Raw genomic sequence first — 27,557 nt, forward strand, 5'->3', positions numbered from 1 at the left:
GAGTCACAGAGCCGAGCGGAGAGACTCCTCCCACTCGGGGGGAGGGGCCTGCGGAGTCACAGAGCCGAGCGGAGAGAGACTCCTCCCACTCGGGGGGAGGGGCCTGGGGAGGGCAGATTCCTTCTACTTCCTCCTCTGTGTCTGTGTCTCGCTCTGGCATCGGAGCTATGCTGAGCGTCCCCTCCCGCCCCCCGGAGGAGGAGCAGAGGGTTCCTCACCAAGAGGAGCAGCTGGAGCAGCAGCAGGAGAGATACCTTCCCACACTACCTGTTCCGGGACATTCCAGCGCGGGACGCTTCAGCAGTGGCCCATGGCTCTCTCCACACACGCAGGTCTGTCCAGCTCCATTTACCCTCAATCGACTCGTTGTGAACCTCCGGGGAGCCCTTCTCGGGTCCTGTCTCGGACCTGCAGTTCTCAGAAGGTAGCCCAGGTGTGGGGTTGTTTCTGGAGCCTGTGGGTGTGAGACTGTCAGGTAGCCCAGGTGTGAGGTTGTTTCTGGAGCCTGTCGGTGTGAGACTGTCAGGTAGCCCAGGTGTGGGGTTGTTTCTGGAGCCTGTGGGTGTGAGACTGTCAGGTAGCCCAGGTGTGGGGTTGTTTCTGGAGCCTGTGGGTGTGAGGGTGTCAGGTAGCCCAGGTGTGGGGTTGTTTCTGGAGCCTGTGGGTGTGAGACTGTCAGGTAGCCCAGGTGTGGGGTTGTTTCTGGAGCCTGTGGGTGTGAGACTGTCAGGTAGCCCAGGTGTGGGGTTGTTTCTGGAGCCTGTGGGTGTGAGACTGTCAGGTGGCCCAGGTGTGGGGTTGTTTCTGGAGCCCGTGGGTGTGAGACTGTCAGGTAGCCCAGGTGTGGGGTTGTTTCTGGAGCCCGTGGGTGTGAGACTGTCAGGTAGCCCAGGTGTGGGGTTGTTTCTGGAGCCCGTGGGTGTGAGACTGTCAGGTAGCCCAGGTGTGGGGTTGTTTCTGGAGCCCGTGGGTGTGAGGGTGTCAGGTAGCCCTGGTGTGGGGTTGTTTCTGGAGCCCGTGGGTGTGAGGGTGTCAGGTAGCCCAGGTGTGGGGTTGTTTCTGGAGCCCGTGGGTGTGAGACTGTCAGGTGGCCCAGGTGTGGGGTTGTTTCTGGAGCCTGTGGGTGTGAGGGTGTCAGGTAGCCCAGGTGTGGGGTTGTTTCTGGAGCCTGTGGGTGTGAGACTGTCAGGTGGCCCAGGTGTGGGGTTGTTTCTGGAGCCTGTGGGTGTGAGACTGTCAGGTAGCCCAGGTGTGGGGTTGTTTCTGGAGCCTGTGGGTGTGAGACTGTCAGGTAGCCCAGGTGTGGGGTTGTTTCTGGAGCCTGTGGGTGTGAGACTGTCAGGTAGCCCAGGTGTGGGGTTGTTTCTGGAGCCTGTGGGTGTGAGGGTGTCAGGTAGCCCAGGTGTGGGGTTGTTTCTGGAGCCTGTGGGTGTGAGACTGTCAGGTAGCCCAGGTGTGGGGTTGTTTCTGGAGCCCGTGGGTGTGAGACTGTCAGGTAGCCCAGGTGTGGGGTTGTTTCTGGAGCCCGTGGGTGTGAGACTGTCAGGTAGCCCAGGTGTGGGGTTGTTTCTGGAGCCCGTGGGTGTGAGACTGTCAGGTAGCCCAGGTGTGGGGTTGTTTCTGGAGCCCGTGGGTGTGAGACTGTCAGGTAGCCCAGGTGTGGGGTTGTTTCTGGAGCCCGTGGGTGTGAGACTGTCAGGTAGCCCAGGTGTGGGGTTGTTTCTGGAGCCCGTGGGTGTGAGACTGTCAGGTAGCCCAGGTGTGGGGTTGTGTCTGGAGCCCGTGGGTGTGAGGGTGTCAGGTAGCCCTGGTGTGGGGTTGTTTCTGGAGCCCGTGGGTGTGAGGGTGTCAGGTAGCCCAGGTGTGGGGTTGTTTCTGGAGCCCGTGGGTGTGAGACTGTCAGGTGGCCCAGGTGTGGGGTTGTTTCTGGAGCCTGTGGGTGTGAGGGTGTCAGGTAGCCCAGGTGTGGGGTTGTTTCTGGAGCCTGTGGGTGTGAGACTGTCAGGTGGCCCAGGTGTGGGGTTGTTTCTGGAGCCTGTGGGTGTGAGGGTGTCAGGTAGCCCTGGTGTGGGGTTGTTTCTGGAGCCTGTGGGTGTGAGACTGTCAGGTAGCCCAGGTGTGGGGTTGTTTCTGGAGCCTGTGGGTGTGAGACTGTCAGGTAGCCCAGGTGTGGGGTTGTTTCTGGAGCCTGTGGGTGTGAGGGTGTCAGGTAGCCCAGGTGTGGGGTTGTTTCTGGAGCCTGTGGGTGTGAGACTGTCAGGTAGCCCAGGTGTGGGGTTGTTTCTGGAGCCTGTGGGTGTGAGACTGTCAGGTAGCCCAGGTGTGGGGTTGTTTCTGGAGCCTGTGGGTGTGAGACTGTCAGGTAGCCCAGGTGTGGGGTTGTTTCTGGAGCCTGTGGGTGTGAGACTGTCAGGTAGCCCAGGTGTGGGGTTGTTTCTGGAGCCTGTGGGTGTGAGACTGTCAGGTAGCCCAGGTGTGGGGTTGTTTCTGGAGCCTGTGGGTGTGAGACTGTCAGGTAGCCCAGGTGTGGGGTTGTTTCTGGAGCCTGTGGGTGTGAGGGTGTCAGGTAGCCCGGGTGTGGGGTTGTTTCTGGAGCCTGTGGGTGTGAGACTGTCAGGTAGCCCGGGTGTGGGGTTGTTTCTGGAGCCTGTGGGTGTGAGACTGTCAGGTAGCCCGGGTGTGGGGTTGTTTCTGGAGCCTGTGGGTGTGAGACTGTCAGGTAGCCCGGGTGTGGGGTTGTTTCTGGAGCCTGTGGGTGTGAGACTGTCAGGTAGCCCGGGTGTGGGGTTGTTTCTGGAGCCTGTGGGTGTGAGACTGTCAGGTAGCCCGGGTGTGGGGTTGTTTCTGGAGCCTGTGGGTGTGAGACTGTCAGGTAGCCCGGGTGTGGGGTTGTTTCTGGAGCCTGTGGGTGTGAGACTGTCAGGTGGCCCAGGTGTGGGGTTGTTTCTGGAGCCTGTGGGTGTGAGACTGTCAGGTAGCCCAGGTGTGGGGTTGTTTCTGGAGCCTGTGGGTGTGAGACTGTCAGGTAGCCCAGGTGTGGGGTTGTTTCTGGAGCCTGTGGGTGTGAGACTGTCAGGTAGCCCAGGTGTGGGGTTGTTTCTGGAGCCTGTGGGTGTGAGGGTGTCAGGTGGCCCAGGTGTGGGGTTGTTTCTGGAGCCTGTGGGTGTGAGACTGTCAGGTGGCCCAGGTGTGGGGTTGTTTCTGGAGCCTGTGGGTGTGAGGGTGTCAGGTGGCCCAGGTGTGGGGTTGTTTCTGGAGCCTGTGGGTGTGAGACTGTCAGGTAGCCCAGGTGTGGGGTTGTTTCTGGAGCCTGTGGGTGTGAGGGTGTCAGGTAGCCCAGGTGTGGGGTTGTTTCTGGAGCCTGTGGGTGTGAGACTGTCAGGTAGCCCAGGTGTGGGGTTGTTTCTGGAGCCTGTGGGTGTGAGGGTGTCAGGTAGCCCAGGTGTGGGGTTGTTTCTGGAGCCTGTGGGTGTGAGACTGTCAGGTGGCCCAGGTGTGGGGTTGTTTCTGGAGCCTGTGGGTGTGAGACTGTCAGGTGGCCCAGGTGTGGGGTTGTTTCTGGAGCCTGTGGGTGTGAGACTGTCAGGTGGCCCAGGTGTGGGGTTGTTTCTGGAGCCTGTGGGTGTGAGGGTGTCAGGTAGCCCAGGTGTGGGGTTGTTTCTGGAGCCTGTGGGTGTGAGGGTGTCAGGTAGCCCGGGTGTGGGGTTGTTTCTGGAGCCTGTGGGTGTGAGGGTGTCAGGTAGCCCGGGTGTGGGGTTGTTTCTGGAGCCTGTGGGTGTGAGGGTGTCAGGTGGCCCGGGTGTGGGGTTGTTTCTGGAGCCTGTGGGTGTGAGACTGTCAGGTAGCCCGGGTGTGGGGTTGTTTCTGGAGCCTGTGGGTGTGAGACTGTCAGGTAGCCCGGGTGTGGGGTTGTTTCTGGAGCCTGTGGGTGTGAGACTGTCAGGTAGCCCAGGTGTGGGGTTGTTTCTGGAGCCTGTGGGTGTGAGACTGTCAGGTAGCCCAGGTGTGGGGTTGTTTCTGGAGCCTGTGGGTGTGAGGGTGTCAGGTAGCCCAGGTGTGGGGTTGTTTCTGGAGCCTGTGGGTGTGAGACTGTCAGGTAGCCCAGGTGTGGGGTTGTTTCTGGAGCCTGTGGGTGTGAGGGTGTCAGGTAGCCCAGGTGTGGGGTTGTTTCTGGAGCCTGTGGGTGTGAGACTGTCAGGTGGCCCAGGTGTGGGGTTGTTTCTGGAGCCTGTGGGTGTGAGACTGTCAGGTGGCCCAGGTGTGGGGTTGTTTCTGGAGCCTGTGGGTGTGAGACTGTCAGGTAGCCCAGGTGTGGGGTTGTTTCTGGAGCCTGTGGGTGTGAGACTGTCAGGTAGCCCAGGTGTGGGGTTGTTTCTGGAGCCTGTGGGTGTGAGACTGTCAGGTAGCCCAGGTGTGGGGTTGTTTCTGGAGCCTGTGGGTGTGAGGGTGTCAGGTAGCCCAGGTGTGGGGTTGTTTCTGGAGCCTGTGGGTGTGAGACTGTCAGGTAGCCCAGGTGTGGGGTTGTTTCTGGAGCCTGTGGGTGTGAGACTGTCAGGTAGCCCAGGTGTGGGGTTGTTTCTGGAGCCTGTGGGTGTGAGGGTGTCAGGTGGCCCAGGTGTGGGGTTGTTTCTGGAGCCTGTGGGTGTGAGACTGTCAGGTAGCCCAGGTGTGGGGTTGTTTCTGGAGCCTGTGGGTGTGAGACTGTCAGGTAGCCCAGGTGTGGGGTTGTTTCTGGAGCCTGTGGGTGTGAGGGTGTCAGGTGGCCCAGGTGTGGGGTTGTTTCTGGAGCCTGTGGGTGTGAGACTGTCAGGTGGCCCAGGTGTGGGGTTGTTTCTGGAGCCTGTGGGTGTGAGGGTGTCAGGTGGCCCAGGTGTGGGGTTGTTTCTGGAGCCTGTGGGTGTGAGACTGTCAGGTAGCCCAGGTGTGGGGTTGTTTCTGGAGCCTGTGGGTGTGAGGGTGTCAGGTAGCCCAGGTGTGGGGTTGTTTCTGGAGCCTGTGGGTGTGAGACTGTCAGGTAGCCCAGGTGTGGGGTTGTTTCTGGAGCCTGTGGGTGTGAGGGTGTCAGGTAGCCCAGGTGTGGGGTTGTTTCTGGAGCCTGTGGGTGTGAGACTGTCAGGTGGCCCAGGTGTGGGGTTGTTTCTGGAGCCTGTGGGTGTGAGACTGTCAGGTAGCCCAGGTGTGGGGTTGTTTCTGGAGCCTGTGGGTGTGAGACTGTCAGGTAGCCCAGGTGTGGGGTTGTTTCTGGAGCCTGTGGGTGTGAGACTGTCAGGTAGCCCAGGTGTGGGGTTGTTTCTGGAGCCTGTGGGTGTGAGGGTGTCAGGTAGCCCAGGTGTGGGGTTGTTTCTGGAGCCTGTGGGTGTGAGACTGTCAGGTAGCCCAGGTGTGGGGTTGTTTCTGGAGCCTGTGGGTGTGAGACTGTCAGGTAGCCCAGGTGTGGGGTTGTTTCTGGAGCCTGTGGGTGTGAGACTGTCAGGTAGCCCAGGTGTGGGGTTGTTTCTGGAGCCTGTGGGTGTGAGACTGTCAGGTAGCCCAGGTGTGGGGTTGTTTCTGGAGCCTGTGGGTGTGAGGGTGTCAGGTGGCCCAGGTGTGGGGTTGTTTCTGGAGCCTGTGGGTGTGAGACTGTCAGGTGGCCCAGGTGTGGGGTTGTTTCTGGAGCCTGTGGGTGTGAGACTGTCAGGTAGCCCAGGTGTGGGGTTGTTTCTGGAGCCTGTGGGTGTGAGACTGTCAGGTAGCCCAGGTGTGGGGTTGTTTCTGGAGCCTGTGGGTGTGAGACTGTCAGGTGGCCCAGGTGTGGGGTTGTTTCTGGAGCCTGTGGGTGTGAGGGTGTCAGGTAGCCCAGGTGTGGGGTTGTTTCTGGAGCCTGTGGGTGTGAGACTGTCAGGTAGCCCAGGTGTGGGGTTGTTTCTGGAGCCTGTGGGTGTGAGACTGTCAGGTGGCCCAGGTGTGGGGTTGTTTCTGGAGCCTGTGGGTGTGAGACTGTCAGGTGGCCCAGGTGTGGGGTTGTTTCTGGAGCCTGTGGGTGTGAGGGTGTCAGGTAGCCCAGGTGTGGGGTTGTTTCTGGAGCCTGTGGGTGTGAGACTGTCAGGTGGCCCAGGTGTGGGGTTGTTTCTGGAGCCTGTGGGTGTGAGACTGTCAGGTGGCCCAGGTGTGGGGTTGTTTCTGGAGCCTGTGGGTGTGAGGGTGTCAGGTGGCCCAGGTGTGGGGTTGTTTCTGGAGCCTGTGGGTGTGAGGGTGTCAGGTGGCCCAGGTGTGGGGTTGGTAGGTAGGTACAGGTAGGTAACTGGCGCCTCAGGTGCTCATGAACCACATCACTTCCTCTCCTCAGGAGCTGAGTGGGGTGGAGACCCCTCTCCCAGCGAGCGGGGGGACAGCCCGGAGATGAGGATCGTCCTGGTGGGCAAGACGGGAGTGGGGAAGAGCGCAGTGGGGAACTCCATCCTGGGCCGGAAAGAATTCCTCTCCATCCTCAGCTCCGCGTCCGTCACCAGCGCGTGCTGCAAGCGGAGAGCCGTGGTCCAGGGCAGGGGCGTGGCGGTGGTGGACACGCCCGGCCTGTTCGACACGGACAAGCCCAGCGACGCCATCGTGGGGGAGGTGGTCAGGTGCATCCAGGTCTCCTGCCCGGGGCCCCACGCCTTCCTGCTGGTGCTGCAGCTGAACAGGTTCACCGAGGAGGAGCAGAGGTCCGTGGAGGCCCTGCAGGAGATCTTCGGGGAGCAGGCCGCCAGGTACATGATCGTGCTCTTCACCCGCGGAGACGACCTCCAGGGCCAGAGCATCCACCAGTTCGTCCGGAGCGCCCACCCCGCGCTGAGAGAGGTGATCCGGAAGTGCGGGGGCAGGTACCACGTCTTCAACAACCGGGAACCGGGAGACAGTCCGGGAAACCAGGCCCAGGTCCGAGGGCTGCTGGACACAGTCGAGCGCATTATCGTGGCCAATGGGGGCGGCTGCTACACCCAGGAGATGTTCGAGGAGGCCGAGAGGAAGATCCGGGAGAAGGAGGAGGAGCTGAAGGGGGCGCTCCGCACGAGGAGGCGCAGGGAGGGGGAGGAGGTCGAAGAGAGCCGGAGGAGGAAGAAGGAGGAGCTGAGGAAGAGGAGGACGCAGAGCTTGGAGGTGGCCAGGGAGGAGCTGGAGCGGGCGGTGGAGGTGGAGTTCGAGCGGAGGATGAGGGCCCTGAGCGAGCGCTGGGAGATGGAGCTGGGGAGGGCCAGGGAGCAGGCCGAGCAGGCGGAGCTGCAGCTGAGCTTCAAGCCCACCCTGAGGGACAAGATCGCCAGGGCGTTCAACATGGCGGGCAGGAGGAAGAGGAAGACGAGGAAGCAGTAGGGCCCAGAGCAGCAGCGCACCCCAGCTCTCCTCCACCCTCTGTCACATTGTTCTGTGGTTCCCTGTTTCCACAGAGCTTGAATCGTTAATGATGGACAGAGCTTTGTGAATGACGCACTTCGTAGGAAGGCACTCTAGAGTATAAAATAAAGCTTGTAAGAAACACAGGAGTCGGTCTCGGGAGCGAGTGGTGTTGATGGCCCACCATACATCTGCTCCCCTCTGGGTGGTGCGAATTCCTCCAGAAACAAAACCAGGCCTTGTCCCACAGGCCAACAGTAGCTGGACACTGCATGGCTAGTATCCCCAGTCCTGGTCCTGGAGGGGTCAGTCAGTGTGTCCAGTCCTGGTCCTGGAGGGGTCAGTGTGTGTGTGTCTGCAGAGTCACAAGGGGTCTTTAAAGCAGGGCTGTCCAGTCCTGGTCCTGGAGGGGTCAGTGTGTGTGTCTGCAGAGTCTCCAGGGGTCTTTAAAGCAGGGCTGTCCAGTCCTGGTCCTGGAGGGGTCAGTGTGTGTGTGTCTGCAGAGTCTCCAGGGGTCTTTAAAGCAGGGCTGTCCAGTCCTGGTCCTGGAGGGGTCAGTCAGTGTGTCTGCAGCAGGACTGTCCAGTCCTGGTCCTGGAGGGGTCAGTGTGTGTGTCCAGTCCTGGTCCTGGAGGGGTCAGTGTGTGTGTCCAGTCCTGGTCCTGGAGGGGTCAGTCAGTGTGTCTGGCGGGCTCCGTACCCTCTCCTCTTCATCTGGTATGGTCACTGGGGGGGTGCTGTGCCGAGATTGGTGACTCTGACTCCTCTCTGCGCCAAAGACACAAGCGCAGCCTGACCGGAGAGCCCCGCCGAGCGCCGAGGTCTCAGACAGCCCACGCGAGGGGCTGTTGTTTGCCTGCCCTGTATCTGTTCTCCTCTAGGTGGTTCCCCCCCGCTCCCCACCAGAAACAAACTCGGCCTTGCACCCCCCAGACCCAGGAGCTCCAGGTGTGTCCTGCCCGTAAACTTAATGATACAAGAACACCAAGGGTGTGTCTTGCCCTCCGTGGTTTCGATCAGCAATAATAATCCTAATAATCATCGTGACTGACCGGCTCACCGGAAGGGGCGGAGACTGAGCCCGTTTCCGAGGAAACCGCCAGAGGGAGGGCGGAGCCCGAGGGGTTTGAAAATGGCGGCGAGTCACGACCTGGGCTGAGACGCGTCGCCCCCTAAGTGGATGTTTTGCCCGACGACAAAGTGAAATGAGGAGGCGACAATCTGTTTACGACACAACACAACACACACACACGCACACACACGCCCGGGGGGAGGGAGAGGGGCACAGGGAACTGTCTGTGAACGGCGAACCGCATCTCGGGTGGGAGAAAATAAGCACATCCGCGGACGTGACGGATGAGTCACGGGTGTATCGCAGCGGGCTTTGACAAATTTTGAATTCAGCTCGACGGCGTGAACTTTGAGGGAGTGAGGCAAGTCCCAATATCGGTACCGGTACCTCTCACGAAATAATAGATGTCATGCCGATCTGTAATCCCACCGGCAACCATCTGGAAAATATCCTTCATGCTCATACTGGCGCGTCTTTATATACTGGACATGTAAAATAAAGTCTTGGGAAGGGACCCACGTTCCAACGGTTTAAAAACAGACGTGAGGGCGAATCGTCAAGACTTTTAAATACCAAAACATGCGAGATGTGCCTCTGTGATCTTTATTTCCCTCGTTCAGTTTAGTCTTTTTTTTCCCCTTGTACAGCGCAGCGGTATGACGGTACGCGCCGCTGGCGACGTCATGGGGTTTTTATATTGTGTGTGTTGCTGGGCTCGTATATGAAAGCGGTTTTTATTTCATTCGCTTGATCTGTTTTTTTTTTCCGTAACTGGTTTCATTTTTATGTTGTGATATGCGTACCCCTGGCGATCTTGGCGTTTTGCCTTGGGCTCGGATATGTACTCGTGTTTGAGTATTGATTGTGAGTTTTGTCATCCTGTTATGCATAAATAAAAACATTTAAAAAATGTCGCGATTTAAAAAAACAAAACAAAACAAGGTACTGGGAGTCGCCATGTGGCCGCAGACCCCCCCCCTGGTCTCGTCTCGGGCGAGAGCTGTGAGGTGAGGCGGCCCTTCCTGCTCGCTGGTCCCGGCGCTGGCTGTCCGGCTGTCCGGAGAGCCGAGCCGGACGGGCGGGTGAGCGCAGGTCGTGCAGCGGCCGCCCCTCGGCAGGAGTGATCCAGCGGGCTCCGGTGGAGTAAGTGGTGCCTGTGGGCGAGACCGTCTGCAAGCTGAGAGCAGGGTTTCTCCTGGGTGAGGAGAGCCGCTTGTTTCCAGAGTCACAGGGGCCGCATCACCACACAGGACGGTGAGTTGCGCACGCCTGGAAACTTTTTTTTCCATTTTGTGATGTCAATTGGGGGTGTCTTACATGTCACTGTGCATCTCGTACTCTCGTCAGGGGTCGAAAAAAACGCGCTCGTCCACACCAGTTCTTTCTATCTCTGAAATAATAAAAAAGAGCCCTGCAGTTCTCCTTTAAATAATCCCCGTTTTGCGCCTGTTGTTGGTGAAAATAATTCAAGTCTTGCGGGGAAAAAAAAACTGGTTAAAATTCGGGTTCAAACCCGGGTGCTGCACCCTGGTGTGGGGCGCTTCACACGGGTTGTTCTGGTGAAATACTCAGAGAGTACCAGTGTGTGCCTGTTGCTGTATACGTTCACAACTGACTCATACCGCCTGGGAGACGTGTTTACACAGAGGGTGGCGGGGGTGGGGAACGAGCTGCGGGGCTTTTATAAAACGGTGGTTTGGAGGAATAGTTCAAGCGCGCTGTGGGGTTGCAGGTTCAGATACAGGGGGTGGTGGGGTTAAAGCACTGTTACCCTGCAGTGAGGTACTTCGCCCAGACGCCTGTAGTGAAACAGCCAGATGTCTGATTTCGCTGAAGGATCGATCAACGCTGTCTTCTGCTGGAAGTCATTGAGGGCTTTGTGATGTAACGGATCATACTCGCAGAGATTATCTCCTGGTATTGATTATCATCATTTTTAAACGTATGGACTTCGAATACTCTCCTGATTGGCGAAAGGCTGTTTTACCGATCACATATTTTGCACTGTATTTGATAAGATTCTAGACAGTATTCTCTCTCAGACATTCTAGTCTATATCCTCTGGTATACTGTATTCTCTTATAGATCATAGAGTGTTATTGAGATTTATTATAGTGTTGTGAATTAACAGCCTGTATTACAGGTCTCTAATAGATTAGAGACTGTCTTCTCTTATAGATTATGGAGCATTCTTGATAGATTTATGACTGTCTCCTGAAATAACACACCTCTCATAGAGATAATACTTTTATACCATAATAGTATTACTGCTATAGTAATGCTCTAATAGTGTATTCTCCTATAGGTTATTGACTGACCACAGCACCTTGACTGACTCACAGCCAGGCACACTGAGGCGCCCACAGACACACTGACAGACTCACTCGCTGAGCGACTAACAGGCGTCCGCGCCCCAGGGTGTTCTCCGAAGACCTCGGTGACTTCCTCATGTTCCCTCGTCGGGGAAGATCGCACAAGCGTGTCTGACCAGTTCCACCTGCTGCGGAGGAATGTGGCAGAGAGCCCTGTCACTTTCTGGAATGGCTCGGTGCCAGTTAGACTTCATCATTCCTGAGACAGAGGGGTTCATACAGACACCCTGACTGACTGGACACTCCAGGACATGAACACTGCACTGAGAGAGAGAGGGGTTCATACACACACACTGACTGGACACTCCAGTACATGAACACTGCACTGAGAGAGAGAGGGGTTCATACAGACACACTGACTGGACACTCCAGTACATGAACACTGCACTGAGAGAGAGAGGGGTTCATACACACACACTGACTGGACACTCCAGTACATGAACACTGCACTGAGAGAGAGAGAGGGGTTCATACACACACACTGACTGGACACTCCAGTACATGAACACTGCCCTGAGAGAGAGAGGGGTTCATACACACACACTGACTGGACACTCCAGTACATGAACACTGCCCTGAGAGAGAGAGGGGTTCATACACACACACTGACTGGACACTCCAGTACATGAACACTGCACTGAGAGAGAGAGGGGTTCATACACACACACTGACTGGACACTCCAGTACATGAACACTGCACTGAGAGAGAGAGGGGTTCACACAGACACACTGACTGGACACTCCAGTACATGAACACTGCACTGAGAGAGAGAGGGGTTCATACAGACACACTGACTGGACACTCCAGTACATGAACACTGCACTGAGAGAGAGAGGGGTTAATACAGACACACTGACTGGACACTCCAGTACATGAACACTGCACTGAGAGAGAGAGGGGTTCATATAGACACACTGACTGGACACTCCAGTACATGAACACTGCACTGAGAGAGAGAGGGGTTCATACACACACACTGACTCTGCTCCTGTTTCCTGCTGTCACATTCCCATGGTCTCGGAGTGAGGGTAGGAATGCTGAGAGACCAGCCCGGTCTGGTCTTATCAGCGAGAGGAACGCGGATCATCACTCCTGACTGACATGCAGACAAACAGGATTCCCCAGCACCGAGCGGGACAGCGCCTGTTCGACTCCGAGCCTCGCCTCTCTGTCTGTGTGAGGGAGCGTCTGAGTCAGGCCCTGCCTCACTCTAGGCTGGTTGTACCCCACTATTCCGACCCCCTGCCCCACCTCCTGCAGGTGGTTTTACTGTGAAACACAAACCAGAGGGCGGAGGGGAAACTACTGGGATTGAAACTGCAAAGAAGAGGCTCTTCTGTACACAGAGGGTGGTGGGGGTGGGGAACAAGCTGCCCAGCCCTGTGGTTGAACCCGATACCCTGGCTTTTCTCCAGACGCAGCTGGGTGAGCTCCTCCAGTCAGGACAGGAGGCTCTTCTGTACACAGAGGGGGGCGAGGGTGTTGAACAAGCTGCCCAGCCCTGTGGTTGAAGCAAATACCCTGGGGCTTCTCTCCAGACACAGCTGGATCAGATCTTCACATTAATTTAACTACTAAATATACGAGATGGGACCTGGTTGGGCTGTGTTGCTGTGATCTTACCTGATGAGGGGGTCCCCATAGGATTGGCAGAGGAAAGATAAAGGCTTTGCTCTTGATTGGACAGTGTTTATTTTTTTTCACAAAGGACAAAGCATACAGTTCATCGTTGAAAAACAGACTTAAGCTGCTGGGGTTTTTTTCTACATCATTCTGACCATGGAAGAAAACACTAAGCTCAAAACAAACCCATATTTGCCTTTAAGAAATATAATTTTGTACCGCCACCAAGAAAAAAGTAACAGGAGACCAAGGTCAAGGTCTGGAAGTTATGCAGAGAACAAACTCTGAAAACAGGAGAGTTTTGTAAATAATGAAACAGAAAACAGAGGATAGAGTATCAGTAACCTATTGCATTTAAAACTAAGAACAGGAGGGACTACATTATCATAAGGGTGGTGGGGGTACACTGTACACAGAGGGGGGCAGGGGTGGAGAACAAGCTGCCCAGCCCTGTGGTTGAAGCCGATACCCTGGCTTCTCTCCAGACACAGCTGGGTGAGCTCCTCCAGTCAGGAGAGGAGGCTCTACTGTACACAGAGGGGGGTGGGGGTGGGGAGCAAGAACTCGTGATTGTAACCGTTCTTGTGTTCCTGGATCCTGACTTTGTGTGTGTGTGTGTGTGTGTGTGTGTGTGTGTGTGTCGAGCAGATGGGAACCCGCAGCAGGATGGACGTTCTTGTTCACGCTCGTGAGAATGTAGTGCTGTCTTCCCTTCCCAATTGAACCTGACACGCACAACGACGCACACAAGAGTGTGTCTCGACCTTCTGAGTGCGCTCTACTGTGCTGGCCCTGGGGGGTTTCTGAAGTTGTGTGATCTGTAGCCGGTCACCTTGCGGGTCTTGCCAGGCTGGGCTTTGCCTGCTCCATCGTAGTGTGAGACTTCCTTCATCTTGGCTGGGGTGGTGCGACTCTGTCTGCTCTGCGCCACCTGGCGACGGGACCCTTCGCCCTCCGATCTCTTCGGCACGCCGAAAGAGCAAAGTGAATTCCGGACTTGCGCCACGCGTTTCTTGACTGCCCACTGTCTCTCCTCGCCCCTGCCCGCGTGCCTCGCGGAGTAATATCTTCTCCGGATCCGTGCCTCGTTCTTTTCCACCATCATGTCGATCGTGCCCAGCAGCCGGGTCACCTGCCTGCGGTCGCTGGCGTCTCTGTTGTTGAAGAGGTGGTACCTGTTCCCACAATGCTCCAGCAGCGCCCTGAGCTCGGGCTGGGCGCCCCGCAGGACGTCCTCGAGGCCGACCCCCTCCAGGTCGTCCCCGTGGGTGAACAGGACCACCGTGTGCGGCCTGGCTCCGGGTCCGAACGCCTGCTCCACCTGCTCCAGGATCTTCCTCTCGCCCTGGGTGAAGCGCCCCAGCTGCAGCACCAGCAGGAAGGCGTGGGGGCCCGGGTCCGAGAGGGCCAGGCAGGCCCGGGCGTGAGCGCCGGCGTCTACCCCGCCGCTGGCGAAGAGGTCCGGCGTGTCGACCACCGACACGCGCCTCCCTCTGGACTCGGTGTGAGCCGCCTGGCAGCGCTGCGTCACTGGAGCGGAGCTGAGCACCGACCGGAACTCCTCCCGGCCCAGGAGGGTGTTCCCCGCCGAGCTCTTGCCTGACCCACTGCGGCCCAGCAGAACCAGCCTCAGGTCGTCAGGGGACGGAGAGATATCTGCACCTGGGGATAGGAAACACAGAAATCTCATCAGAGTGAGAGAGTGACTCTACACCCCACTGTGTGGAGCCTGGTCTTCATCAGAGTGAGAGAGTGACTCTACACCCCACTGTGTGGAGCCTGCTCTTCATCAGAGTGAGAGAGTGACTCTGCACCCCACTGTGTGGAGCCTGGTCTTCACAGAGTGAGAGAGTGACTCTACAGCCCACTGTGTGGAGCCTGGTCTTCATCAGAGTGAGAGAGTGACTCTACACCCCACTGTGTGGAGCCTGCTCTTCATCAGAGTGAGAGAGTGACTCTACACCCCACTGTGTGGAGCCTGCTCTTCATCAGAGTGAGAGAGTGACTCTGCACCCCACTGTGTGGAGCCTGGTCTTCACAGAGTGAGAGAGTGACTCTACAGCCCACTGTGTGGAGCCTGGTCTTCATCAGAGTGAGAGAGTGACTCTGCACCCCACTGTGTGGAGCCTGCTCTTCATCAGAGTGAGAGAGTGACTCTGCACCCCACTGTGTGGAGCCTGGTCTTCATCAGAGTGAGAGAGTGACTCTACAGCCCACTGTGTGGAGCCTGGTCTTCATCAGAGTGAGAGAGTGACCCTACAGCCCACTGTGTGGAGCCTGCTCTTCATCAGAGTGAGAGAGTAACTCTACAGCCCACTGTGTGGAGCCTGGTCTTCATCAGGGTGAGAGAGTGACTCTACACCCCACTGTGTGGAGCCTGCTCTTCATCAGAGTGAGAGAGTGACTCTGCACCCCACTGTGTGGAGCCTGGTCTTCATCAGAGTGAGAGAGTGACTCTACAGCCCACTGTGTGGAGCCTGGTCTTCATCAGGGTGAGAGAGTGACTCTACAGCCCACTGTGTGGAGCCTGGTCTTCATCAGAGTGAGAGAGTGACCCTACAGCCCACTGTGTGGAGCCTGGTCTTCATCAGAGTGAGAGAGTGACCCTACAGCCCACTGTGTGGAGCCTGCTCTTCATCAGAGTGAGAGAGTAACTCTACAGCCCACTGTGTGGAGCCTGGTCTTCATCAGGGTGAGAGAGTGACTCTACACCCCACTGTGTGGAGCCTGCTCTTCATCAGAGTGAGAGAGTGACTCTGCACCCCACTGTGTGGAGCCTGGTCTTCGTCAGAGTGAGAGAGTGACTCTACAGCCCACTGTGTGGAGCCTGGTCTTCATCAGGGTGAGAGAGTGACTCTACAGCCCACTGTGTGGAGCCTGGTCTTCATCAGAGTGAGAGAGTGACCCTACAGCCCACTGTGTGGAGCCTGCTCTTCATCAGAGTGAGAGAGTGACCCTACAGCCCACTGTGTGGAGCCTGCTCTTCATCAGGGTGAGAAGGCGCTCACATCAGATATCAAATCAAGAGCTAGACTGTGCTCATTCAATAGTGTCCTAGGATAACCTGGAGCTGGACCATTCTGTGCCTTCTGTCTGTGCTCTCGGACTGCTCTAGGAGCAGTTGGCACTGAGCAGGGCACATGATAATTAGCACACACAGCTGGATGCTGTGCCTACCAGTACAGCGTCCTTTTCCGTTTCAGATCAGATCAAATCAGACCCAGAAATGAGCGGTTTTGCGCGGGTCGAAGGAAGGAGCGCTCGGGATCCTCCTGAAATGAGCTTGCCCTGACGAGACGGGCCGGTTTGGTTGGATCTCCAGCCGTGGAAACAACACAACTGCAGTCACCACCTCCTTTCGTGTCCAGGAAAAGGCACAGATAACTATTCGACACCACAGAGCTGTCCGCCCGTGCGTCGGTGCCCGTATTCATCGCGGCGAGCAACACTTACGGTCTCGGGACCCTCTCCCGCCGCGGCTGCTCATTGCTGCCAGGGAGTCGCGCTCGGAGAGCTGGTCGTCTTCGCCGGGGAAACACGCAGACGCTTCTCTGCAGAACAGGCTGGGGACAGACTCTGGCCGGGCCGAGGGAGGAGGAGGAGGAGCCTGGGGGCTCTCGGAGCCGGGCGGGGAGACTCCTCCCACTCGGGGGAGGGGCCTGTGGAGTCACAGAGCCCAGCGGAGAGACTCCTCCCACTAGGGGGAGGGGCCTGCGGAGTCACAGAGCCGAGCGGAGAGAGACTCCTCCCACTCGGGGGGAGGAGCCTGGGGAAGGCAGATTCCTTCTACTTCCTCCTCTGCGTGTGAACTCTGTGTCTGTGTCTCGCTCTGGCATCAGAGCCATGCTGAGCGTCTCCTCCCGCTCCCCGGAGGAGACCAGCTGGAGCAGGTTTCCAGGTTCACCTGCTGCAGAAATACCTTCGGAAAACTTCCTGTTCTGAGGCATTCCAGCCCATGGCTCGCCGCGCGCAGACAGGTAAGCTCTGTCTGCTCTTTTACGACTCCTGGCCACAGAGTAGCTTCTCCTCCACCGGGCGGGTCCAGAGAAGCTCGGCGCACGGTCTGGTCTCGTCACCAGCGCTAGAGCTTCTAACTCCGGTACAAGATCTGAGCGCTAGAATGAAATTAGGTTTCAGTTCTGGTGTGAGTGTGTGTGTGTGTGTGTGTGTGTGAGAGTGAGTGTGTGAGAGTGAGTGTGTGAGAGTGAGTGTGTGAGTGTGAGAGTGAGTGTGTGAGTGTATATGTGTGTGTGTGTGTACTGTATGTCTGTGTGTGTGTGTGAGTGTGTGTGTGTGATAGTGAGTGTGTGAGTGTATGTGTGTGTGTGTGTACTGTATGTCTGTGTGTGAGTGTGTGTGTGTGTGGGTGGGGACCCGTTGCTAAGTGACTACAGCAGAGCACTGAACTAGTTTAAGGGGTGTACTGGTCAGTCATCGTGGCTCTTTACCTTTAGTATAAGGCAGTGAGGTAGCCCAGGTGTGAGCCGCTCAGGTAGCCCAGGTGTGAGCCGCTCAGGTAGCCCAGGTGTGAGGTGGTCAGGTAGCCCAGGTGTGAGGTGGTCAGGTAGCGCAGGTCTGAGGTGCTCAGGTAGCCCAGGTATGAGGTGGTCAGGTATCCCAGGTGTGAGGTGGTCAGGTAGCGCAGGTGTGAGGTGCTCAGGTAGCCCAGGTGTGAGGTGCTCAGGTAGCCCAGGTGTGAGGTGCTCAGGTAGCTCAGGTGTGAGGTGCTCAGGTAGCCCAGGTGTGAGGTGCTCAGGTAGCGCAGGTGTGAGGCGGTCAGGTAGCCCAGGTGTGAGGTGCTCAGGTAGGGCAGGTGTGAGGTGCTCAGGTAGCCCAGGTGTGAGGTGCTCAGGTAGCGCAGGTGTGAGGTGCTCAGGTAGCCCAGGTGTGAGGTGGTCAGGTAGCCCAGGTGTGAGGTGCTCAGGTAGCGCAGGTGTGAGGTGCTCAGGTAGCCCAGGTGTGAGGTGGTCAGGTAGCCCAGGTGTGAGGGGGTCAGGTAGCCCAGGTGTGAGGTGGTCAGGTAGCCCAGGTGTGAGGCACTCAGGTAGCCCAGGTGTGAGGCACTCAGGTAGCGCAGGTGTGAGGCGGTCAGGTAGCCCAGGTGTGAGGCACTCAGGTAGCGCAGGTGTGAGGCACTCAGGTAGCGCAGGTGTGAGGCGGTCAGGTAGCCCAGGTGTGAGGCACTCAGGTAGCCCAGGTGTGAGGCGGTCAGGTAGCCCAGGTGTGAGGCACTCAGGTAGCGCAGGTGTGAGGCACTCAGGTAGCGCAGGTGTGAGGCGGTCAGGTAGCCCAGGTGTGAGGCACTCAGGTAGCCCAGGTGTGAGGCGGTCAGGTAGCCCAGGTGTGAGGCACTCAGGTAGCGCAGGTGTGAGGCACTCAGGTAGCGCAGGTATTAGGCGGTCAGGTAGCCCAGGTGTGAGGCACTCAGGTAGCCCAGGTGTGAGGTGGTCAGGTAGCCCAGGTGTGAGGTGGTCAGGTAGCGCAGGTGTGAGGTGATCAGGTAGCCCAGGTGTGAGGTGGTCAGGTAGCCCAGGTGTGAGGTGGTCAGGTAGCATAGGTGTGAGGTGCTCAGGTAGCCCAGGTGTGAGGCGGTCAGGTAGCCCAGATGAGAGGTTGTTAGTACAGGTGTGAGGTTATCAGGTAGCCCAGGTGTGAGGCAGTCAGGTAGCGCAGGTGTGAGGTTATTAGCCCAGGTGTGAGGTGGTCAGGCAGCGCAGGTGTGAGGCGCTCAGGTAGCCCAGGTGTGAGGTTGTCAGGCAGCCCAGATGAGAGGTTGTTAATGCAGGTGTGAGGTTGGTAGGAGTGAGGTGTGAGGTTGTTAGTGCAGGTGTGAGGTGGGTAGGTAGCCCAGGAGAGTGGTGGCCAGGTAGACTAGGAGAGAGGTGGTCAGGTAACACAGGAGTGAGGTGTGAGGTCGTTAGCCCAGGTGTGAGGTTGTCAGGTGGCCCAGGTGTGAGGTTGGTAGGTAGGTACAGGTAGGTAACCAGCGCCTCAGGTGCTCATGAACCACATCACTTCCTCTCCTCAGGAGCTGAGTGGGGTGGAGACCCCTCTCCCGGCGCGCGGGGGGACAGCCCGGAGATGAGGATCGTCCTGGTGGGCAAGACGGGAGTGGGGAAGAGCGCAGTGGGGAACTCCATCCTGGGCCAGAAAGAATTCCTCTCCATCCTCAGCTCCGCGTCCGTCACCAGCGCGTGCTGCAAGCGGAGAGCCGTGGTCCAGGGCAGGGGCGTGGCGGTGGTGGACACGCCCGGCCTGTTCGACACGGACAAGCCCAGCGACGCCATCGTGGGGGAGGTGGTCAGGTGCATCCAGGTCTCCTGCCCGGGGCCCCACGCCTTCCTGCTGGTGCTGCAGCTGAACAGGTTCACCGAGGAGGAGCAGAGGTCCGTGGAGGCCCTGCAGGAGATCTTCGGGGAGCAGGCCGCCAGGTACATGATCGTGCTCTTCACCCGCGGAGACGACCTCCAGGGCCAGAGCATCCACCAGTTCGTCCGGAGCGCCCACCCCGCGCTGAGAGAGGTGATCCGGAAGTGTGGGGGCAGGTACCACGTCTTCAACAACCGGGAACCGGGAGACAGTCCGGGAAACCAGGCCCAGGTCCGAGGGCTGCTGGACACGGTGGAGCGCATCATCGCGGCCAACGGGGGCGACTGCTACACCCAGGAGATGTTCGAGGAGGCCGAGAGGAAGATCCGGGAGAAGGAGGAGCAGATCCGGAGGGAGATGGAGAGGGAACTGGGGAGGCGGAGGAGCTCCCTGAAGGCTGTGTTTCGGGAACGGAAAGACTTCTGGAGCAGGAAGGAGGTGGAGGAGGTGAGGATAAGGGCCCGGGAACAGGCAGAGGTGCAGAAATTCAAGTTTGGGTTCCTCGACTCCCTCAAGGGGAAGATGATGAACGCGTACCAGTATACCAGAAAGAGGAAGGAGGTCTATTAAGCTGGGGGGCGGGGGGGGGGGAAATAAGAGTACTTTATTGGCCATCTCTATTATCACCGTGACGTCACCATCTGTGCAGTCCTGACCCCAGAATCTCAAGTCAACAAGAGCAACAACCGCTATCCCATCGACCGACACCGCGAGACGTCATAACTCTGTTTCTGTGAGAATACTTTGCTCCCGTCCTCTATGTCCCCACTCTGGACCTCCATCTTGCGCGATACGTCATAACTCTGTTTCTGTGAGAATACTTTGCTCCCGTCCTCTATGTCCCCGCTCTGGACCTCCATCTTGCGCGATATGTCATAACTCTGTTTCTGTGGGAATACTTTGCTCCCGTCCTCTATGTCCCCACTCTGGACCTCCATCTTGCGCGATATGTCATAACTCTGTTTCTGTGAGAATACTTTGCTCCCGTCCTCTATGTCCCCACTCTGGACCTCCATCTTGCGCGATACGTCATAACTCTGTTTCTGTGAGAATACTTTGCTCCCGTCCTCTATGTCCCCACTCTGGACCTCCATCTTGCGCGATATGTCATAACTCTGTTTCTGTGGGAATACTTTGCTCCCGTCCTCTATGTCCCCACTCTGGACCTCCATCTTGCGCGATATGTCATAACTCTGTTTCTGTGAGAATACTTTGCTCCCGTCCTCTATGTCCCCACTCTGGACCTCCATCTTGCGCGATATGTCATAACTCTGTTTCTGTGAGAATACTTTGCTCCCGTCCTCTATGTCCCCACTCTGGACCTCCATCTTGCGCGATATGTCATAACTCTGTTTCTGTGGGAATACTTTGCTCCCGTCCTCTATGTCCCCACTCTGGACCTCCATCTTGCGCGATACGTCATAACTCTGTTTCTGTGAGAATACTTTGCTCCCGTCCTCTATGTCCCCACTCTGGACCTCCATCTTGCGCGATATGTCATAACTCTGTTTCTGTGCGAATACTTTGCTCCCGTCCTCTATGTCCCCACTCTGGACCTCCATCTTGCGCGATATGTCATAACTCTGTTTCTGTGAGAATACTTTGCTCCAGTCATCTATGTCCCCACTCTGGACCTCCATCTTGCGCGATATGTCATAACTCTGTTTCTGTGAGAATACTTTGCTCCCGTCCTCTATGTCCCCACTCTGGACCTCCATCTTGCGCGATATGTCATAACTCTGTTTCTGTGAGAATACTTTGCTCCCGTCCTCTATGTCCCCACTCTGGACCTCCATCTTGCGCGATATGTCATAACTCTGTTTCTGTGAGAATACTTTGCTCCCGTCCTCTATGTCCCCGCTCGGGACCTCCATCTTGCGCGATATGTCATAACTCTGTTTCTGTGCGAATACTTTGCTCCCGTCCTCTATGTCCCCGCTCGGGACCTCCATCTTGCGCGATATGTCATAACTCTGTTTCTGTGCGAATACTTTGCTCCCGTCCTCTATGTCCCCACTCTGGACCTCCATCTTGCGCGAGACGTCATAACTCTGTTTCTGTGCGAATACTTTGCTCCCGTCCTCTATGTCCCCACCCTGGACCTCCATCTTGCGCGATATGTCATAACTCTGTTTCTGTGCGAATACTTTGCTCCCGTCCTCTATGTCCCCACTCTGGACACTGAGAGAGAGAGAGAGGGGGGTTCATACAGACACACCGAGAAGAGAGAATATCATGATCTTTATTATCACTGTGACGTCACCATCTGTGCAGTCCCGACTCCAGAATCTCTGCCTGGCATGTAAGAACAAGTCAACAAGAGCAACAACCGCACAACTATCACAGCGACCGACACCGCTGCAGGACGAGCAGGCGGCTCAGATGTCGCCCCCTGGCGGCCACAAGCGCCACTGCAGGTCGAGTCAAGCGCGGCTCACGGTCAGATCAGATCAGAACACTTTATTGACCCTTTACAATCTCTTGCATGAGGAATGTGTCCTCTCCCAGACCCCAGCCTGCTCTCCATGAGACACACAGACACACAGACAGGGAGAGAAGCTGGGGGTCAGAGCAGAGGGAAGGAGAGGGAGGAGAGAGAGGAGAGTGTGCAGGTTTTGACAACAGTGACAAAGCAACAGACTCTCAGTCCGCCAGGGCCCGAATTGAGACCCTTGTCCTACGCAGGGGAATTCTGGGGGGGGTTTCCCCGATTGTAGCGCCGTGCCGTGAATCCTGACGTGCCGGACCCCCTTCCCAGCCGGGCGGCCCAGCGCCTTGCACAGGGAAGCCAGGGAGAAGGCTGAGAGACGGAGAGACGCGCCGGGAATACTCCGAGATTTGTGCTGATTTACCGTGTAATAAAAAATACGCCGTTGTCCGAAAACCTGTTTTCCTTGTTTTCTTGCTGAGAAAAGCTTGTCTCCTCAAACACCCAGACCCAACCTGTCGTGCTGTAACGCACCCTGAGACAGCAGGGGACCCTAGTGTTGGTCCCGGGGGTTCCCAAGAGTTAGTGGACGGACCTGACCCCTCCAGGACTGGACACACTGACGGACCCCTCCAAGACCAGGACTGGACAGCCCTGCTGCAGAGACACACTGACCCCTCCAGGACCAGGACTGGACAGCCCTGCTTTAAAGACCCCTGGAGACTCTGCAGACGCACACACACTGACCCCTCCAGGACCAGGACTGGACACACTGACTGACCCCTCCAGGACCAGGACTGGACACACTGTCTGACCCCTCCAGGACCAGGACTGGACAGCCCTGCTTTAAAGTCCCCTGGAGACTCTGCAGACACACACACACTGACCCCTCCAGGACCAGGACTGGACAGCCCTGCTTTAAAGACCCCTGTAGACTCTGCAGACACACACACACTGACCCCTCCAGGACCAGGACTGGACAGCCCTGCTTTAAAGACCCCTGGAGACTCTGCAGACACACACACACTGACCCCTCCAGGACCAGGACTGGACAGCCCTGCTTTAAAGACCCCTGGAGACTCTGCAGACACACACACACACTGACCCCTCCAGGACCAGGACTGGACAGCCCTGCTTTAAAGACCCCTGGAGACTCTGCAGACACACACACTGACCCCTCCAGGACCAGGACTGGACACACTGACTGACCCCTCCAGGACCAGGACTGGACAGCCCTGCTTTAAAGACCCCCGGAGACTCTGCAGACACACACACACTGACCCCTCCAGGATCAGGACTGGACACACTGACTGACCCCTCCAGGACCAGGACTGGACACACTGTCTGACCCCTCCAGGACCAGGACTGGACAGCCCTGCTTTAAAGTCCCCTGGAGACTCTGCAGACACACACACACTGACCCCTCCTGGACCAGGACTGGACAGCCCTGCTTTAAAGACCCCTGGAGACTCTGCAGACACACACACACACTGACCCCTCCAGGACCAGGACTGGGGAAGCTAGCCATACAGTGTCCAGCTCCTGTTGGCCTGTGGGACAAGGCCTGGTTTTGTTTCTGGAGGAATTCGCACCACCCAGAGGGGAGCAGATGTATGGCGGGCCATCAACACCACTCGCTCCCGAGACCGACTCCTGTGTTTCTTACAAGCTTTATTTTATACTCTAGAGTGCCTTCCTACGAAGTGCGTCATTCACAAAGCTCTGTCCATCATTAACGATTCAAGCTCTGTGGAAACAGGGAACCGCAGAACAATGTGACAGAGGGTGGAGGAGAGCTGGGGTGCGCTGCTGCTCTGGGCCCTACTGCCTCCTCGTCTTCCTCCTCCTCCTGCCCGCCATGTTGAACGCCCTGGCGATCTTGTCCCTCAGGGTGGGCTTGAAGCTCAGCTGCAGCTCCGCCTGCTCGGCCTGCTCCCTGGCCCTCCCCAGCTCCACCTCCCAGCGCTCGCTCAGGGCCCTCATCCTCCGCTCGAACTCCACCTCCACCGCCCGCTCCAGCTCCTCCCTGGCCACCTCCAAGCTCTGCGTCCTCCTCTTCCTCAGCTCCTCCTTCTTCCTCCTCCGGCTCTCTTCGACCTCCTCCCCCTCCCTGCGCCTCCTCGTGCGGAGCGCCCCCTTCAGCTCCTCCTCCTTCTCCCGGATCTTCCTCTCGGCCTCCTCGAACATCTCCTGGGTGTAGCAGCCGCCCCCGTTGGCCGCGATGGTGCGCTCCACCGTGTCCAGCAGCCCTCGGACCTGGGCCTGGTTTCCCGGACTGTCTCCCGGTTCCCGGTTGTTGAAGACGTGGTACCTGCCCCCACACTTCCGGATCACCTCTCTCAGCGCGGGGTGGGCGCTCCGGACGAACTGGTGGATGCTCTGGCCCTGGAGGTCGTCTCCGCGGGTGAAGAGCACGATCATGTACCTGGCGGCCTGCTCCCCGAAGATCTCCTGCAGGGCCTCCACGGACCTCTGCTCCTCCTCGGTGAACCTGTTCAGCTGCAGCACCAGCAGGAAGGCGTGGGGCCCCGGGCAGGAGACCTGGATGCACCTGACCACCTCCCCCACGATGGCGTCGCTGGGCTTGTCCGTGTCGAACAGGCCGGGCGTGTCCACCACCGCCACGCCCCTGCCCTGGACCACGGCTCTCCGCTTGCAGCACGCGCTGGTGACGGACGCGGAGCTGAGGATGGAGAGGAATTCTTTCCGGCCCAGGATGGAGTTCCCCACTGCGCTCTTCCCCACTCCCGTCTTGCCCACCAGGACGATCCTCATCTCCGGGCTGTCCCCCTGCTCGCTGGGAGAGGGGTCTCCACCCCACTCAGCTCCTGAGGAGAGGAAGTGGTTCATAGGTCATAGGAAGTTACAGGTCTGTCAGGCAGAAGTATGTCTTACACTTCCATAGCACTTTTCTGGACACTCCACTCAGAGCACTTTACAGGTAATGGGGAATCCCACCCTCGCCACCAATGGGCAGCCCCACCTGCATGATGCTCCAGTCCTCTCACACACAGCAGCTCTCAGTGGGGAGGAGAGCAGAGGGATGAGGCCAGTTCAGAGAGGGGGGTGATCAGGAGGCCATGATGGGTCAAGACCAGGGGGGGTATCTGACCAGGACGCTGGGGTAACACCCCTACTCTTCTCGAGAGACACCCTGGGATTGTTAATGACCACAGAGAGTCGGGACCTCGGTTTGATGTCTCATCTGAAGGACGGCGCCTGTTTACAGTCCAGTGTCCCCCGTCACTATACTGGGGCATCAGGACCCACACAGACCGCAGGGTGAGAGCGCCCCCTGCTGGCCCCACTCACACCTCCTCCAGCAGCAGCCTCAGCTCTCCTCCCAGGAGTCTCCCCTCCAGGGACTGACCAGGCTCCCCCTGCTGGGCTCCAGTGGGGCTGGGAGCTGGGTGAGAGCGCCCCCTGCTGGCCCCACTCACACCTCCTCCAGCAGCAGCCTCAGCTCTCCTCCCAGGAGTCTCCCCACCAGGTACTGGCCAGGCTCCCCCTGCTGGGCTCCAGGGAGCTGGGAGTTACAGGGTTACAAGGCAGTGAGGTGGTGTTCTCTAACACTGTTTTTTTCGGGGGGGTTTTTTGCTGCTTGTTTTCCTGTACAGACAAGGAATTCCGGAGGCTCTGATTCCAGTCAGGGCGCGTCGGACTTTCCCTGAAACCAGCGCGCTGCTCCGGTCGGTCCACATTGTTTTCCCCGGGGGACCAGTCGGACCAGGCGCGAGTGTGTGTGTGTGTGTGCGTGCGTGTGTGTGCGTGTCAGTCGTATGGAGAAGGAAACAGAGCACAGGTCCACAGTGAAACGCCTCACTGTGGGCTGGGGTGTTGCCGGTTCGAATCCCGCGGCCGGCAGAGGAATCCTACTCCGCTGGGCCCCTGAGCGAGGCCCTTCACCCCAGCTGCTCCAGGGGTGCTGTATAAATGGCCGACCCTGCGCCCTGACCCCCAGCTTCTCTCCCTGTCTTAAAGCCAACGCGTTAAACTCAATTCAAGATGAATTCCTGCCCCGCGCCCTGCTCGCTCCTTCTCTCTCTGCCTCGCTCTGCCTCGCTCTGCCTCGCCCCCCCCAGCACTGCAGACACAGAACCCGGGGCGTTCGGGACCCCTGCAGACGCGAGGGGCACGCCGAGAGGCAGGAGGGAGGGGGGTCCTGGGCGCAGGGAGAGGCCGACTCGTCAGCCTCGTCTGCGGCAACCCCCCGAATCTGAAAAAGTCTCGGTCTACTCCCCTCCTGCTCTTCTTCCACACCAGACCGAATTCAGATCGGATCTCTTTATCGGCCCGGTACAATCTCCTGCATGAGGAACGTGTCCTCTCCCAGACCCCAGCCTGCTCTCCATGAGACACACAGACAGGGAGAGAGAAGCTGGGGGTCAGAGCGCAGGGTCAGCCATTTATACAGCACCCCTGGAGCAGTTGGGGTGAAGGGCCTTGCTCAGGGGCCCAACGGAGTAGGATTCCTCTGCCGGCCGCGGGATTCGAACCGGCAACCTTCCAGCCACAGGCTCAGATCCTGAGCCACAGGGACACCACTCCGCCCATAGTGCACCCATTCACACTTATTGCTAATAATAATAATAATAGTTACAATAATGATAATTGCGAATAAGCGAATTTGCAGGTGTCGAGACCCCCACCGCGTGGTCCTTAGCCCTCCAGGATAATTAACCCTGCGTGGGTAAGCCGGACGCTAAACAGAAAAGGGGGTTTTCCCCCGCGAGGCAGCGCCGGATTTCGGAAAAGAGCTCAGGAGAGACACAGACCTGGGAACCGCGAGTGAGCCATGGAGCGCCGCTGGTGTGCGTCAGCCGCGCCGGCGCATCTGGACGTCTGATCCGCCTGTCTTCTCTCGGCGCTGTCTGTGCAGCTCTCTCAGTCTCTGCTGCTGCCTCGGGACGTGGGAGGGGCCTCCGAGCACAGGCCCGTGAGTTCCCCCAGCTCCTCCCCCGGACCCTCGGCCACTCCCCCGGGGGGGTGGGCGGGGTCTCCTGGCAGAGGATCCGCCCACTGCGCCTCGGCTGCGCCTCTCCTCCACACAGCCTGCAGCCTGCAGGTTCTCAGACTAGGGGTGTCTGGAGGGTGCTTCCTGCTGGACGCGAGTGGGGCATTCCACAGCCATTCCACAGCCATTCCACAGGCATTCCACAGCATTCCACAGCCATTCCACAGGCATTCCACAGGCATTCCACAGCCATTCCACAGGCATTCCACAGCCATTCCACAGGCAGCTTATTAACACACATAGACACACACACAATCACAGCACACACACACACACAGACACACGCATAGCACTCACAAATAAACAGATCACCAGAAACACACAAAGATACGCCCGTGAACACAGACACACACTCATCATGCACACACAACACACACAACAAACATATCCACAGGAATACAGGCACGCACACGAATAAAGACACACCCACACGAATACAAACACATTCGTATTTGTATTTGACACAGAACTACAGACTCATAAACACGCCACTCACACGTGATCACAGCGCACACGGATACGAACACACGCACACAACAACACGCGCAGATCAACACAGACGCCGCATCCCAAACAAACGGAAACTCCCGCACAACGTGCACAAATCCACGCACAACGCAGGCAGCTACAGAGCCACGCAGACGGGTGCACACACGCGCCGCACACAAACACAGAGAGACACACCCGCGCTCTCCAGCAGGGGGGGCTGTTGGCGTGTTTTTTTTACCTCTGCTGTGTTGCTCAGGCGGTTTTGCGAACGCACACAGACTGGAACTGCTGCTGGAGAGGTGCCCCTCTGCAGTAATCATTTACTCTGCTGTCAGCCCCGGACCTGAAATATTTGCACGGTCAATATTTGGGAAGACAGGAGTGCCCTTTGACCTCTGACCTCTCAACAAACAACCCCCCCCCCCACCACCACCGCCACCACCCACCTGCTGGCTAAACTCCCAGTCCTCAGAACTGCTCCTGCACCCAGACGAGCCAGTGTGAGAGTATCAACACCTCCACACACCCCAGCCCTAACTAACGCCACCACCTGCTCTCCAGGTCTCACAGTTCCCTGCCCCCACACAGCACTGCTGGGGCACAGCTGGGGCACAGCTGGTCCTGCCCTCACAGGGGCTGGTCAGTGGGGCACAGCTGGAGCACAGCTGGGGCACAGCTGGTTCTGCCCTCACAGGGGCTGGTCAGTGGAGCACAGCTGGAGCACAGCTGGGGCACAGCTGGTCCTGCCCTCACAGGGGCTGGTCAGTGGGATACAGCTCCTGGGCTCGGGGGGTGTGTGTTGTTTTGCCTGACCCCAGCATGACCCCAGCCGGACC

At 57.9% G+C, this 27,557-nt stretch overlaps 5 protein-coding genes across 7 annotated transcripts in view; 2 read left to right on the forward strand and 3 right to left on the reverse strand.

Annotated features, from left to right (window-relative positions):
* Window positions 1-16,368, reverse strand: part of LOC148662387 (uncharacterized) — a 32,307-nt gene extending 15,939 nt beyond the window's left edge. Inside the window, 10 exon segments of the mRNA XM_088633004.1 lie at window positions 35-213; window positions 353-447; window positions 6,313-6,851; window positions 6,960-7,394; window positions 8,054-8,121; window positions 8,414-8,525; window positions 9,452-9,620; window positions 13,204-14,083; window positions 15,875-16,080; window positions 16,250-16,368. Of these exon segments, the coding sequence (XP_088489130.1) occupies window positions 35-213; window positions 353-447; window positions 6,313-6,851; window positions 6,960-7,394; window positions 8,054-8,121; window positions 8,414-8,525; window positions 9,452-9,620; window positions 13,204-14,083; window positions 15,875-16,080; window positions 16,250-16,368 (2,802 nt within the window).
* On the forward strand, window positions 175-7,499 carry LOC148662388 (GTPase IMAP family member 9-like). Its single transcript, XM_088631979.1, has 2 exons — window positions 175-332; window positions 6,326-7,499. Exons 1-2 carry the CDS (start codon window positions 311-313, stop codon window positions 7,330-7,332), a joined length of 1,029 nt encoding a protein of 342 aa, XP_088488105.1. The 5' UTR covers window positions 175-310; the 3' UTR covers window positions 7,333-7,499.
* LOC148662389 (GTPase IMAP family member 7-like) lies at window positions 9,400-19,564 on the forward strand. 3 transcript variants are annotated; one of them, XM_088631981.1, is made up of 2 exons: window positions 9,400-9,679; window positions 18,450-19,564. In XM_088631981.1, exon 2 carries the CDS (start codon window positions 18,503-18,505, stop codon window positions 19,358-19,360), a length of 858 nt encoding a protein of 285 aa, XP_088488107.1. In that variant the 5' UTR covers window positions 9,400-9,679; window positions 18,450-18,502; the 3' UTR covers window positions 19,361-19,564. The 3 variants fall into 3 exon arrangements, with proteins under 3 accessions (XP_088488107.1, XP_088488106.1, XP_088488109.1); XM_088631980.1 differs by lacking the exon at window positions 9,400-9,679 and adding an exon at window positions 16,260-16,398; XM_088631983.1 differs by lacking the exon at window positions 9,400-9,679 and adding an exon at window positions 16,396-16,520.
* On the reverse strand, window positions 19,480-25,945 carry LOC148662390 (uncharacterized). Its single transcript, XM_088631922.1, has 2 exons — window positions 25,554-25,945; window positions 19,480-21,289 (listed from the first exon to the last, which is right to left on the reverse strand). Exon 2 carries the CDS (start codon window positions 20,896-20,898, stop codon window positions 19,480-19,482), a length of 1,419 nt encoding a protein of 472 aa, XP_088488048.1. The 5' UTR covers window positions 20,899-21,289; window positions 25,554-25,945.
* Window positions 22,873-26,140, reverse strand: LOC148662391 (GTPase IMAP family member 9-like). The gene is made up of 2 exons (XM_088631978.1): window positions 25,994-26,140; window positions 22,873-24,046 (listed from the first exon to the last, which is right to left on the reverse strand). Exons 1-2 carry the CDS (start codon window positions 26,013-26,015, stop codon window positions 23,040-23,042), a joined length of 1,029 nt encoding a protein of 342 aa, XP_088488104.1. The 5' UTR covers window positions 26,016-26,140; the 3' UTR covers window positions 22,873-23,039.
* Window positions 26,141-27,557: the final 1,417 nt, after the last annotated feature.

This window comes from Lepisosteus platostomus, chromosome 5 (assembly GCF_059453375.1).
Source record: "Lepisosteus platostomus isolate fLepPlt1 chromosome 5, fLepPlt1.hap1, whole genome shotgun sequence".
NCBI classification, from domain to species: domain Eukaryota; kingdom Metazoa; phylum Chordata; class Actinopteri; order Semionotiformes; family Lepisosteidae; genus Lepisosteus; species Lepisosteus platostomus.